At 42.1% G+C, this 14753-nt stretch overlaps 1 protein-coding gene and 1 long non-coding RNA gene across 10 annotated transcripts in view; one reads left to right on the top strand and one right to left on the bottom strand.

The window, feature by feature from the left end:
- Positions 1–14753, top strand: part of LOC110982507 (meiotic recombination protein REC8 homolog) — a 388761-nt gene that overhangs the window by 31571 nt on the left and 342437 nt on the right. For all 9 annotated transcript variants that reach the window (XR_015427552.1, XM_087145215.1, XM_087145210.1 and 6 more), the window contains exon 3: positions 3495–3637. Coding sequence is in view for 8 of the 9 variants with exons in the window: in XM_087145215.1 (XP_087001341.1) it covers positions 3495–3637 (143 nt within the window). In the remaining variant the exon portion in view is untranslated. The remainder of the gene's footprint in view (positions 1–3494; positions 3638–14753) is intronic.
- Positions 6689–7934, bottom strand: LOC147796967 (uncharacterized). Its single transcript, XR_015427555.1, has 2 exons — positions 7686–7934; positions 6689–6747 (listed from the first exon to the last, which is right to left on the bottom strand). It is a non-coding gene; the product is annotated as an uncharacterized LOC147796967 (long non-coding RNA).

Raw genomic sequence — 14753 nt, 5'->3', positions numbered from 1 at the left:
TATAGTACTCCTAGCATTGAACAATCACATTCTCTTGACTAAAGTGAAGAGAGGTATGTTTTCCTCCTGTGCAAATTAAGTTTGTGAATTTGCAACATTCTTCTGTGTTTTATTATTTGATAAGTTTCAATCCTTTGACTTGATTCGCCTTTAATTAGTTTTTACCATAGTTGCATATATTCAGTAGTTAGTTTTTCTTTATTTCATTTCTCATATCCGGGTGTTTAATCGTTTGCTCTAAATCGATTTGATTGCTCAGGACTTGAAATTTTAATGTTTAATCTTAATTACATGTAAGTTTTACCTTCTGATTATGAGTCATTCAAATTCCCCAAACTCAAGAGTTCCAAAGTTTGACCGCAACAGTTGTAACCTTATAATTCCTGAATTAAAACACCGGTCTTGGTGTACTGTCCTTGTAGCACCTTAGTCATTTCTGTGTGAACCAACCCACACACACCCACAAACAGTTCTCAGGTAGACGAGGACATTGACCAGCAGTGGTAACCATGACAACCTTACACGCAGTGTAGCATTTTAAAGGGACTTTCACTTTCGATAATCCATACAACTACTTTACTTAGTACAGCTAGTACTTGACTTGGCTACTGGACTGATCAGAGACTATTGTCTCTGTGACCTCTCCTTTCAATGAATCTGCCGTACTTACAAAGTCGTCCCTGTCCTGCTCTAAGCAAAGACATCACTAGAGTGACTTCAGTGAGCCTATTGAGCAGCATAAATGCTGGACAGTGAGTGGCTTGGACCAGAGTCACATGAATTCCATTCCCACACCTGATTTAGTCAAGCCGGGGAATGAGAGACTGTACATTTGAGCCGTGCACATCATCTGTACTTGGCCCATGATCTTCGGCATCCATTCACGTCCCTTGAACTGAAAGTCCTTCAACTGCAAGCTGCACAGGTACGTGCCAAGTCAAGCCAAGACAAGCCATCCCCAACTTCAATGCATAGATCATCTTCAAGATAGGCCCTTTATTTATTTTCGTTGTTAATTCATAATTTTTTTTTTTGTGAAATACATGTAGAATCCCTGGGGTTTTCTCATCATTTTTGAATATATGTATTGTCTAAAGTGAGGATATTTGTATTTTCGTACAGCATGCGAAACCCTTTTGCTTTCTTAGCTGGAAATAAATTAATTCTCGCTGATTGGCAGATAATAAAAGGCGTAATCTGGTAAACAAATAAATAATGTAAGCGGGTGTCATGATTATCAAATTATGCCCGCAATACTTATTTTAATTTATTACTCAAATTAAAGTACACGTACTGTCTTGTTGAAGGCTGAGACATAAGTGAGCACATGGAGTTTTTCCTGCCAACTTTTCCCTAATCTGCTCAAGAAACCCTTACTACTATTGGTCTAGGCCCAACATTGCTAGCTACCATCCTACAGTCTTATGCATTGGCTGAAGCCATCTTGACCTTGATCATCCATTGGTCAAGGAACTAGACATCTGATTGGCTAAACTCCCTAGGCTGGCTAAACCTGCACAAAATTACTCCCATAAGAAAGCACTACCCACTTAAGTCTATCAGTGAAGCATGCAGTATTACTCCCATAGTTTGCCAGTGTATACACATGATGCTGTGAGGAGTGAGCTGTATTTAATTATGCACTTGTTAAATTGTAAAGGGGTGCACACTTCAACCTGGTTTTCCCTGCTTATAAATAATTGATGATAAATTAACTTAGAAACATCACTGCCAGAAAATTCTTACACTTCTTTCTCGAAATCTTGCTATTCTTAGAAAGATTATCCAGTTTGTCCCCTCTCATATTTTGCTTTCCATTTATAATACCTTATCTCTGTCTCATCCTCAATATGGTATACTAGCTTGGGGAAATACTCATAAAACTTGCCTTGAGAAATTATTTGTAATTTGGAAGAAATCGTTAAGGCTTATAAATGGTTCTTGCGTTCAAGATCACTCAGGCCCGCTATTTGTCAAATTTAATACCTTATCTATTTACGACCTTTACAAATATCACTTGTGTGATTTAATGTTTAAGTTTGAAAAGGGAATACTGCCTCTGAATATTAAATCTCTTTTGCAAGGAACACTGATATTCACAATTATAACACCAGGTTTTCAAATAAGCTTCATCTTGATAGCGTCACAACGTCTATTCACCTTTCCACTGTTTGATACCTGGGACCCCTTCTCTGGAACCAAATCAGATCTCTTTGTCGAATGACGACAATTGCAACTTGCAAAAGGCATTATAGGAAACTTTTATTAAATGCGGCAGACAATCGAGAGTATGATTTCTTCTAAACAATGCCAAAGTTGTATCTATATATTTTTAAACCTGTATTTAGGATTTTGTGACGTTGTATACAATAGAACAGAAATTTCTCCTTACAATGTGTACAAACATCATCCTTAATTACAAACGAGGACATTGTTGAATCGAGTGTGCCAAACAAGGGGATAATCGGAACAAATGGAGAAGAGTACACTGTAAAATAACTTGATGTGAATGCCATGATTGTGATTGATCATAAAAACAAGCTAACAATACAAGTCCATCAACATTAGAAGTAATACAGTCTCTAATACTAAGTAATCAAAATAAATTTAAAATGAAGTTACACACAGGTGGATTACTAGAAAATATTCCAAGGACAGCAACTCACCCCATATGACTACTGTGTGGACTCGAGTGTTGGGCTTTTGACCAGTGGTCTGCTGGGTGGTGGTGCAGACTGAATTCTGACCCTGGCGTAGGCCCTTAAATGCCTGTTACAGTCTCTTGATGGACATTTCCATCAAGAATGTGATTGGTCACTTGCAAGTTTGACCAAACCTTCCTTAAAGTTTGATTTGCATATAAACTTCCCCATTGGTCAAATCTTCGAAGGTTCATTGTGTAACTCTGCTAATCAGCAGGATCAGCAGATTTTCTCCAAGGCTCCAACAACCTGCAACCTCCAGTTTGATGATTCTCCCAAACAATGAAAACTGACATTCTGTTTCTAAAAAAAAATGGTCAGGACTGTTGGAAAGTTCCCCTAAAACAATGGACTGGATTTGCAAGTGGGGTGAACATCATGACCTCCACCATTGCATACTACAGATAGTGCCGTTTAGGTTGCATAAGATTGGAAAATATCCCGGGAATGAGGGAAGCAGAATAAGAAATGCAAGATAACCCACACAAAAAATTTACATTTTTCCATTTCCTGACAATAATTAAAGCTATTCATATCTGGTTCTGCACGTAATTCTTCGTACGTTCCTTTAATTTCATAATTGAAAAGGTCAGGCGTAACCGCGTCAACAAACTCTGTCAAAAGCTGCTTATTTTTGACAAATCATGTTTTCAGAGTAAACTAATTGTTGGATGCTGCTGACACTTGAATGTAAAATGCGTTTGTTTGCTTCTTTGTCTATATTGCACCAGCTTGTAACAGGACAACTCACCGAAGTATTATAATACATATGTATTTTGTTCAATTTTTTAGTGATGATATCTTGAAGTACATTTGCCTTGAGGGTCAGCCACTTAAACCTCATGGAGCTCGCCCACGTCTCTCACTTTACCTGTCTTCACAGCTTATGTTCGGTGTGACCAGAGTATACAGAAAACAAGTGGAATTTCTAAGCGGTAAGCCTAAAAAAGAATATTGTTTGATAGTGTAAAAGAAAAGTTGAGTAATTGCAAACCTAAATGTTTGATTCCATTGAGTTTTATTGAAGGGTCCAATTCAATTTTATTTTTGTTTTGCTACTTGAGAGAGTTTTTGGTGCCTCTTTGGCTTTTTATGCTACTGCAAATTAGCATATTAACATATTCAAGGGGAAGCCATTGTGCCATTCCAAGAGGCAAACTCCATGTTTTTTAAATTGTGCTCAAAAACTGCTGAATTTTTGATATTTTGGTGCCCTAAAGTTACTTTCCTTTGGTGAATTCTTGTTGTCTAAGTACAAGCCAACAAGTAACCCTAGTTCATGTGATGGAAACATTTTCTTTTCCAGTGGCCAAAGATTTTCAAAGAGAAACATTTTACATGTAGGCTGAGAACTTGGTGCTTAAACAATGGCACGATACAAAAACAGATGTGGGTTAATTTACAAGGACAAGCATCACAATGATTATGTGGCAAGATGAGGTTACGCTCAGCCAGCATTTTTGCTAAACCTGCAAACATTGAAATGGTTGCTCACCACAGGGGTCGGTCATAGAGTTAAAATGATCTTAACGTTCAGATACCATTTTAATACTGCAAATTCAACTTGAAGTGGTTTGTCTCCATTTCTGAGGGTCACAGGGAACTTCCACTTATTAACCACATCGCGCTGGGGGATTTATGAATGTATGAATGTTGATTCTGCTGGGATGGTATATTTGGCTTTTTCGCAACTTGCGAAAAAGGCATTGCTTTTGTTCTTTATTTTTTTTTTAGCTTTTTCGGTCTTCTTTTTCAAATTTTTGCTATTGACATAACATGGGGTCATTCTGCACACCACTTTTGGTCCTAATTTTGGGCCGATTTACTTCAAACCCGGCACATTGTTAGACTACCACCTGCGGATGTATGCAGAATCATGACGTTATTATTCGATTTATTACAGAATTTTGAACATTTAATTTTTCCCCATATGTTTTTTACACATTTTTCAACTGCAAGAATGGCATAGACTTTGATCACTTCAGAAAATGAAACTTGGTAGAAGCAAAGACCATCAATATAGATATGCCGGTAATCATGGCGTCGTGATGACGTCTTAATCTGATTTTTTATTGAATTTTGAGTATTTAATTTTCCCTATAGGTTTTGTACATGTTTTTTAAACAGTCAGAATGGCGTAGACTTTGACCACTTCACAAAGGAAACTTAGTACAAGCAAAGACCATGCAGCATAGATGAACCTAAGAGCATGACGTCACTTTGACATCATAATTAGATTTATTATATAATTTTGAAGATTTAATTTCTCTCATCGACTTTGTACACTTTTTGAAACCCATTGACTTTGTACATACATACAAGTGCTGTTTTGCCTAAGCGTCTGCGCATGTCCGTACTTTGTGGGATCAGCTGACCTGTGCGCGATCGGTAGATGTGAACATTGTCGGACAGTCTTATTACATGATATCTTGATAACTTGGCTGGAACGTTGTGAAAAAAGTCATGCAAAATATTGGGGGGGCATGAACTCGAAGATTTCATGTTGAAGACCATAACCAATTTTTATACTCAACACAAAATCGTCCATGCATGTATTAACCATTTGCGCGGTCTCGCGTCAACACATGGATTGTGTTTTCTCAGGACCTCTTGGGACTTCCCAGACCTGAAATTACACCAATTGAGTTCTTAATGGATTTTGCTTGATCAGAGGATTCCAAGGTAATCCCCAAAAAGCTGAACTGAAACCAAATTCATGCACTGGCACAAGAAATTGCAGAAGGAGTTGACACACCGAATAGGCATGATCACAATGATCTTTAGCAAGGGTGCACCAAGCCCAATAACTACACGTACCGCAGCGGGCAGCTGGGTTTAGAAGCTGGATGGATGAAGTGCTGGAACTGGGTCTGTTAGGCAAAGGTATACGTATTACAAAACATTCTCAATTGCAAGTTTTTGTCTGCACTTTCTGTGCTAAGTCTGGACGGTGATGTCAGGGGAAGAGAGCTCACTCAAATTAGCTCTAAATTTGCACTGACATATCCCAAGAAACTTGAACTCTACAAATGGCCGCTTTGAACATTTTGGTATGGTGACCTTATGTCCAAATGATGGAAAAGACGATTAACAGTGATTATGTAAGTCCTATATGTTCAGCACAATCCAGTGATCAACTTGCGTATATTGTTCAATGGTTTTAGATTGGTGGATTTTATTCAAAGGCATGTCAAATCAGGATGGAGCATAATACATGTACATCTTGGAAATAGTTCGCAGTACCCACTGCTTCACTTGACTCGGACCAGCCAGCCGACCCCAGCAAGCTCGGTGGTCGAGTGCTTAAGACATCTGCACTAGTAAGCAGGAGGTCGTGGGTTCAAGTCCCACCCAAGTAAGCTTGTGAGTTTTTTTTGGCGAGCTCTTGGACAAGCACTGAGCATACAGTGCTTATTAATATACATTGGGTAAGGGCAAAACCTGTTATATAAATTAAATCTCCCAACGCAAAAATACATCATCAAATGAACGGTTGGCGAGAAGTTCCATGATTATCTCCTTGGAGCTGAATGCACAGTCTTTATCGACAACAACCCATTATCATATCTCAAGTCGGCCAAACTCGCCGCAGGAGAGATAAGGTGGGTGAGCCAGCTTGCCCAGTTTGACTTCCCAATCCGGTACCACTCTGGTAGATCAAATGCAAATACCGATGCTTTGAGTCGCCAGACTGTATGCCAAGGAGACCCTGTCAGATGTGACCAACTCGACATCACTCCGGGAGATTACAGAGGCAGCCGTTAGGGCAACTCGTGTCATCACTCATTCGGTCATTGCAGTAGAGGCTCAATCTGCAATGGCTGCCCTGCCAGGATATACTCCAGAGGAACTGGGCCGACTGCAGGATGGAGACCCAGTTATTTCCCAGTTCTGTGTGTTCTGGAAGCATGGCTCTAAACCAGACACAAGCCACCTGAGCTCATAATTGTGTGACACAGGGGAAAGTCAAGGCCATTGACGCATGGTCTGGTTTCTTTCCAAATCTTTAATGGTGCAGAAAGCTAAAACCAAAACAAGAAAAACCCTGAAACGAGAAACAAAATAATGCAAGATAAGTACTAAACCAATGGATGTACCATTCTGGCAAAGAACAATCAAACACATATTAAAGTTATAAAAAAATCTGCAGTTCCTTTAAACACAACATGATGCACTAGGCTCAGACGCACAGGGCACGTATATGCTTTTACAGTATGCCAGTAATAAGCAACAAAAACAAATCACACGGTGACTGGCACACCAGTCTATCCAGCCTACATGCACTGCCACTAAGTCTTCCCACAGTGCTTAACTAAGCAGGAACAATGGGCTTCCTAGTAAGGGGCAATAAACAGTGGTGGCTGACTTCCTCCTTGCTGCACTAAAGGATAGCAAGACTATTTACACATCATTGAATATGCGGCAACTTGAGGATTAAAGACTTCCTGTGCCATGTGCCACATGGGCAGTGTGCCTTACACATGCACCAAATGGATAACTTCAAGAAATCACTAAACCACAATGGTATAGTCAAAATACGTAAAGGAAGAAAGAAATCATTATAAAAAAGAAAAGAAAAAACTGATCCTGCCACTCTCAAAATGGCTTTAACTTTGCCTCTCGTGGATTTCAGTAAATTATTTAAAAAGTGATTCAAAAGTAAAATGTAAAAATAGAAAATGCAGCAAACAGAGCTCACATAAATGTTACACAAAATGCCATCTTAAAAGCACTCATGTTCACTATTGATCTTCAATGCCTTAAAATACAACAAAGACGTTCCTGGCTGTCCCCAGATCGCTGAAAACTATCAAAGAACTAGATAATTTAAGTTAAGGCAGCCAGGGAGTTTCTAACTAAACTTAAAGAAAAGTCAATCGAGCTAAGGAAAATAATAAAACTTTCAGTTAAGTTAAAGACACTAATTATACAGTATAAGATGGACACTAAATACACAATAAGAATATAAGAAAGTACACTTACCCCAGTCAAACTTGGATAGAATACAAAAGATGAACTGGACTAAATTGCGGGGACAGGCATCATGGCACTTGTTGGCTATGTGGCAGCTAAAGGATGACTCTGGACGGTGCTTACTGGCTGAAGACTCAGTGTGTTATGAAACAAAGGGCAATATACTACAAAGGTGCCTAGAGGGGGTCACTAAATGAACTTGCAAGTGCCCAGAGGGGGTCTCTAAATGAACTCACACTGAATGGTTGACTGAGCACAGCCAACTGAGGGCGCTATACAAATAACACACAAAAGTGACCTGTCACAATTGTCTTAAACATTTCTAAGTTGGTTTTTTTTTGCAAGTTCTATTCAAATCCCCTTCCCATATAAACAGCCCCTTCTAAATTTGAACCTTCCCATGAAAACTATCTTTCCAAACTAATCCTCCCCATAATTATAAAATAAACAGACACAAAAAAAAGACAAATTTCTCACTTTTCTTCTTCTCTTGACGACTTGTCATTTCTTTTTTTTTCTCTCTCTCTTTTCTCATATTTACAATCATTTTATCTTTTTTCAATTTTATTAAAAAAAAAGGAACCTTCTAGTAAAAACTTAGCAAAAAAAAGAGAGTAGTTGCATTACACCATGTTGTCAAATAAGTGGAAACTGTTGTAAAAAACTTAGCCAAAAAAGGAAAGAAAATGGAGAGTAGTTGCATTACACGATGTCTTGACACAGGAGAAAATTCTTGTGAAAAAGTTTGCCAAAATTGTACATGAATAAGTAATTGGTTCAAGTATAATAAACCTTGCAGGATTTGCTTCAAAATTCATGTACTATTTCTTGGAATACAAGAAACTTTACATAAATAAGCAATTGATTCAAGTGTGATAAACCTTGAAACAAGGAGCAGCAAAAAGTGGAACTTGGCTAATTTCACACATCAATTTTGTCACTTTTCTTTTACCTTTATTAGAACCAGCATCAGAAAATTTCATGTACTATTTCATTTATGATGTCTTGGAATACAGGAAACTTTGCACAAATAAGCAATTATTCAAGGGTAATATTCCTTGAAACAAGGAACAGCGCAAAGTGGCACTTCGCAAATTTCACACATCACTTTGGTCTCTTTTCTTTTGCCATTTCTAGAGCAAACATCACACCATTTGTATAATGTAGCTCGTTTTCCATTTGGGGGAATTTCTACAGCAAAATGTTTTCTTATCTGTCTACTTGGCTGTTATCGACGAAATGCAGATAGGCCAGCAAGTCCATAAATCTGTCGCGAGGCATGGTTGCAGGAAAAAACGGAGTCTGAAGTATTGAGTCTCTCGTCCCGTAGGACTTCAAGTCGGGTTTCGGAATCAGTCCCATGACTATCATCATGGACAGGAACACTGACATTTCGTCTGGTGTTGTGTCGAACCAGCTTCGCATGTTACTTGGGCTTGCTTCTGGTTGACTTTTTGGGTGTTCAGCGGCATAGCGGTTGGTCTCTTTGGCAATGTGCAATGTCAGCTCTGGGGTGAAAAACAGCTCAAAGATTTCGAGAGGAGTGCTGTTCTTGTCCAGTTCTTGTACTTGAACACCCACTGTGCCTTGAAAGCCGTGTCGGCGGGAAAGTTGTCATCAGCCGTCCATTGAATGGACGAAGTCTTGACCTTGGCAGGCCTCGCTAATGGTGGTTGCCCGTTAGAATCGCTGTCACTAGTTACATTTTCTGAACTATGTTCAGATTCCGACATGAAATCTGGACCACTAGTCGCGGTCAAAGTTTCCTCGTCGCTGGAAGACATCGTGTTAGGCAACTATATACCCAGCACCACAGAAAAAGCAGCTTTCCGATGAAACAAATAACCAATTACACTGAGCAATGGCCCGTCTATACCCCGAGTGCGTGGTACTGCTGTGCTGCCCATGTGTTCCCTACCCAGCAGGGCCGAAAACAATGGCGCGCGCACCATGTCAATGGCCTGCATTCATCACGCTCTGGGCCCTCAAAAAATGCGTTGCATAAGCCCTGTCCACTGCCTGGAGCTCTGCTCCTCAGAGATTACCTTGGGTATTCAAGCAAAGACAAAGGGGTGTTTCGATGAAAAAAAAATTACCAAGTATCAGGGGATCATCGAACTCTAGGTTGCCCCAGATTTCCATTCATTGCAAAGGTCCCAATAATTACAGGTGTACGCTGAATAAAAGTTACAGGTATGGTATGTGGCTGCAGCCGCTTCCCGGTTACTAGACTTGGCTCAGGGCGCGGCTCTTGCTGCTTCGCAGCGCGAAGGGGTTAATAACGTGGGGTCCGGGGTTAGTAGTATGGGCATTACATGGGATTAACCTGGGGCCCAGATTGGACAGCAGTACATAGGCATAATATGGGCAATACATTGACATTACGCGAGATTTCCATGTGGGGGGGGCAGTAGTAATCCAGCTTTATACATGTAGTCTATGAACGCCACATAAATGTAGGGTGCTAAAGCAAACCGGAACAGACATTGGAATAAATCTCTTTTAAGATTTTCAGAAATACGCGTAGACTCATCCAGTCATCATATGGTTGTCTTGGAACTTCAATGTGTACACTTGTACAAGAAGAGTTGGCTTTGTGGAGAGCTTGGGGTAGAATTTGATCCCAGTGATAAAATAAGGACACCTGAAAATAAAAGAAAAGAACCTATACAGGAAAAAGATAATCGATGACTCGCGGTGTCGTGTTGCTTGTAACGACGTTTCGGCTGCTGGTGCTGCTAGCCTTCATCAGGCAACTGAAGTCTAGATGCTGTAGAGTCCGCTATATACTGCTGGACCGCGTCGTACGCGTGCCACTATTGTGTATTGCGGACGCAGTACGGGTGACCTCAGCGTGTGTCGCATGCTCCACTCCATGGGCGTTAGGGGGCGTGTCCTCGGTGTGGCTCCGTTGCGCTCTGGTGCTCCGGTGGTTGTGTTGGCGGATGGTGGGGAGCCAGAACCTGGGGATGTCGATGCCGCTGTCCCTGTTGATGTTGTGTCCATTCAGGCGGATGTGGATGGCCTCCTTGACGCGTCTTGTGTACCAATGCTGGTCTTTGTCCACGCACTGCATGTCGGCCCAATTATGGTGGTGACCAGCTCCCCAGGTGTGCTCAGCTACCGCTGACGACTCCACAAGGGAGAGTCTCACGTTGCGCTGGTGCTCCTTGATTCTCTCGCCGATTGGTCTGCCAGTTTCGCCGATGTATACCTTTGTCACAGTCACTGCATGGTATCCTGTAGACCACTCCTCAGTGTCTTCTGGGTGGGATGGGATCCTTAGGATGCACGAGTTGGTTCCTCAAGGTGGTGGATGATCGGAACACGGTGCGGACACCGTGGTCCTTCAGGATCCTCTTCAGCCGTCCGGAGATACCGTCCACAAACAGAAGAACGGTGGAAGCCTTGTACTCCTGTCGCTCCACTTCGGTGCTGGTCTTGGGTCTTGATGACTGCTGGATGAAGGACGTTGGATACCCGCTCACCGTGAGGGCAGTGGTGATTCGGCGTCTTTCGGCGGCTGTGTGGTGGGGTATGTCGGCGGCTGTGTGGTGGGGTATGGTGACTAGGCGTGAGGCGCGGTCATGTAGGCACTTGGCCACGCCACTCTTGACGGACACTGAGTGGTGTGAGTCAAAGCCAGGTACTGGTCAGTGTGGGTAGGCTTGCGATACACGGTGCTGGTCAGGCTGCCGTCGGGTTCCCTGTGGACCATGGTGTCCAGGAATGCGATGCTGTTGTCTTGCTCACTCTCGATGGTGAACTGGATGCTGGGCTTGAGGCTGTTCAGGTGGTTGAGTAGACGGCTGGCTTGATCCCGTGGTGCAATGACAAAGGTGTCATCGACGTACTGCTTCCACAGGGTAGGACGGCAGTCGGGTGGGCAACTCTGCAGGGCTTCTTCCTCGAACGATTCCATGTACAGATTGGCAATAACTACTGACACCGAACTACCCATGGCTGCCCTGTCTGTGTGTTCGTAGCACACTCCATCGTACAGGAAATACGTGGAACGCAGGACAAACTCTAGTAGGGAGACGATCTCGGCAGGGGAGAGCGATTTCCGGTCAGGCAACTCAGGGTCTTCCTCCAGGCGACGAAGGGCCACACAGGAAGCGCCATCTATGAGGACGTTGGTAAACAAAGATATGACGTTGAAAGAGATCAACACCTCATGGCTGTCGATGTGCTGCCCACAGAGGAACTCCGCGCGACGTGAGACTCTCCCATGTGGAGTCGTCAGCAGTAGCCGAGCACACCTAGGGAGCTGGTCACCACCCCAATTGGGACGATGGGTCTTAAGGGTGTCCCCAGCTTGTGGATCTTGGGTAGACCATATATCCGGGGAGGCTGTTTGCTGATGGGGCGTAACTTCCGGTAGGTGGTGTCGTCAAGATCTCCGGACTTGTTAAGGCCGAGAAGCTGGGCTGTGATCTTCCTGCAGAGTCGGTCGGTGGGGTCCTAAGCCAATTTCCGGTAAGGGCCCGTGGAGATGAGCTCACCCATCTTGTCCCGGTACGTGTGGGCATCGAGGATAATGCTGGCACGGCCCTTGTCGGCGGGGAGGATCACGATGGAACGATCTTGCCGTAGAGCCTTCAGGGCGATGCGTTGCTCCCGGTTAATGTTGCTCCAGCACCAGCGTGACGTGAGATTCTCCCGTGTGGAGTCGTCAGTGGTAGCCGAGCACACCTGGGGAGCTGGTCACCACCCCAATGGGGACAGCGTGCAGTGCGTAGACAAAGACCAGCATTGGTACACAAGACGCGTCAAGGAGGCCATCCACATCCGCCCGAATGGACACAACATCAACAGGGACAGTGGCATCGACATCCCTGGGCTCTGGCTCCCCACCATCCGCCAACAAGAGCACCGGAGCGCAACGGAGCCACACCGAGGACACACCCCCTCACGCCCATGGAGTGGAGCGTGCGACGCCCGCTGAGGTCACCCGTACTGCGTCTGCAATACACGGCGGGTGGCACGCGGAGGACGCAGTCCAGCGGTATATAGCGGACTCTGCAGCATCTAGACTTCAGTTGCCTGATGAAGGTTAGCAGCACCAGCAGCCGAAACGTCGCTACAAGCAACACGACACCGCGAGTCATCAATTATTTTTTTCCTGTATTTGTCATCTACCACGGTGATTATGTTTATCTCTTCTATAGAAAAGAGCCTCTTAATTTATAGTTTGTTGAAATGGAGCTCTAAAGTTTCAAGGTAAGGAGAATGCATGAGTAAAAAGTATTGTCTTCAGGCAAACTTAAATTATCAGTTTTTATTGGTGGATTCATGACAAGCATGATGATATTTAACCATATTGCATGGTCCATATCAAACCCTGCATCATGTGCTGTTTTAACTCGACACATTACGCTATTTTTACACTAAAAGCAAACTCACAGCTGACTGTAAATTCAAAAGTGGCGTGTTTGCTCATGCTGATCGTAACATGTGTTTATAAAATGCACACACAATTCTAACAATTTCCTTTTTTACCTGTAGTATAAAACCCTGCTGTAAATGTTAATGAAATAAGTTGAAACACAAATAATTCCCATGCTCCCAAGATAAAATTGTAGAATTATGGTACATTGGTGTTGCTCTTTTTTCTCTGCGCTGTATATCTTTTGTCTTCTTTTTGATGTAAAGCACGTAAAAGGCCCCTTTACATCCTTTACTATGTTCATGGAACACAGACTCAGTACATTTTAATTTTCCGTGTTCCACTTGTGCTTGTGCAATGACTGATATAACTAACACCTTAAGAATACATATACGATGCATTGGTAAAAAGGAATTCTTGACAATCAGATTTTCTTATTCAACAAATGTGCAGATATATGTAACGAGTTTCTCAGAAAGTGTATGCAAGTTTATAACTGAATCAACACACACTATATTAACACCTCCAAAAAAAAATCAACATTGAAAACACAGCCTTCCTGTCATGCAAAAAAAAAAACAGGAAAAGCGGAAAGATCTAAGACATGCCCATGTGAACTTCAGAACAAGAAACTTAATCATGTAAACTCAACTTAAACATTACAACGTCACAACTCATAAGTGGCTTTAATTTGTGCGTATTAAATAAATCCTTCATGATATGCAAGTAGGCATAGGTATGTACGTATACAGCATCAGGGAAGAGTCCATATATGGACGCCGGTAATTATTCCCTATAGTGACCTAGCAATCAGAAAGCAGAAACATATCCAGACAAATTCAATTTAGGAGGGGAAAAAAAAGTTGTTTAGGCCCCACTTAGAAAACACTTGACTTTTTTTCAGACCACTCTGGTTTGTGCACAGGGTTTGAAGTGGCGTCCACATATGGAACTCTTTTGCAGAATCATGCTGAATAAATTACTTCCAATGTCTTAAGGTATCATAATCCAATGCATATTTTATTGTGCTTATTAAGTTTTGTGACAAAAGGCTAAATGTAAACTGGGCCTATATATACACGCAGTATAATTACAAGTGAAGTTTAGCCTGGCTAGCAAGCGCCATCTAAATGTGACAAGGTTGTAGCTCATACAGATTTCATGGAAGTTTTGCTCTGCACTCTGTTGGCCTTTTGTATTTACAGCCATCAAATTGACAAATCTGAACTGAATTGGAATACTGGCACTGGTTAGCCTACTTTAAACCCTGATCATTGAATAAGAATGCTTTAAATGAAAATCATGACATTTGAATACAAAACAGTTAGGGTTTAAGCATGGAAGTGCGTTAACTGAAACTAACATTCCTTGTCAATGACATCCCTGGCAACTTTGCTATGCTTTCTACACACAGCAAGGATGGCTAACATCATGCACGCTGGCAGTAGCACAACACCGCGAACAAATTCTTGTACACTAGTTGTATTGATTTTTCAACAATCCACAACAACACCCGTCAACAAAACTCTCTTCTTCAGTCACACTGTCAACCAATCCATTGTCACGTGCAAAAATGAAAGTTTTAATCCGGAGTTTTGCCCAAACACTACACGAACTTATACGTTAGTTGACGTAAGCGCATACAATGTTCATGGAAGCCTAACGGTAAATTCAAACGTGCAGCAAGC

The sequence above is a fragment of the Acanthaster planci genome, linkage group LG13 (genome assembly GCF_054643075.1).
Source record: "Acanthaster planci isolate LZ-2023a linkage group LG13, COTS_SCS, whole genome shotgun sequence".
NCBI lineage: Eukaryota > Metazoa > Echinodermata > Asteroidea > Valvatida > Acanthasteridae > Acanthaster > Acanthaster planci.
Note: the sequence above shows the minus strand (reverse complement) of the source record. Positions and strands in the feature narration are given on the sequence as shown.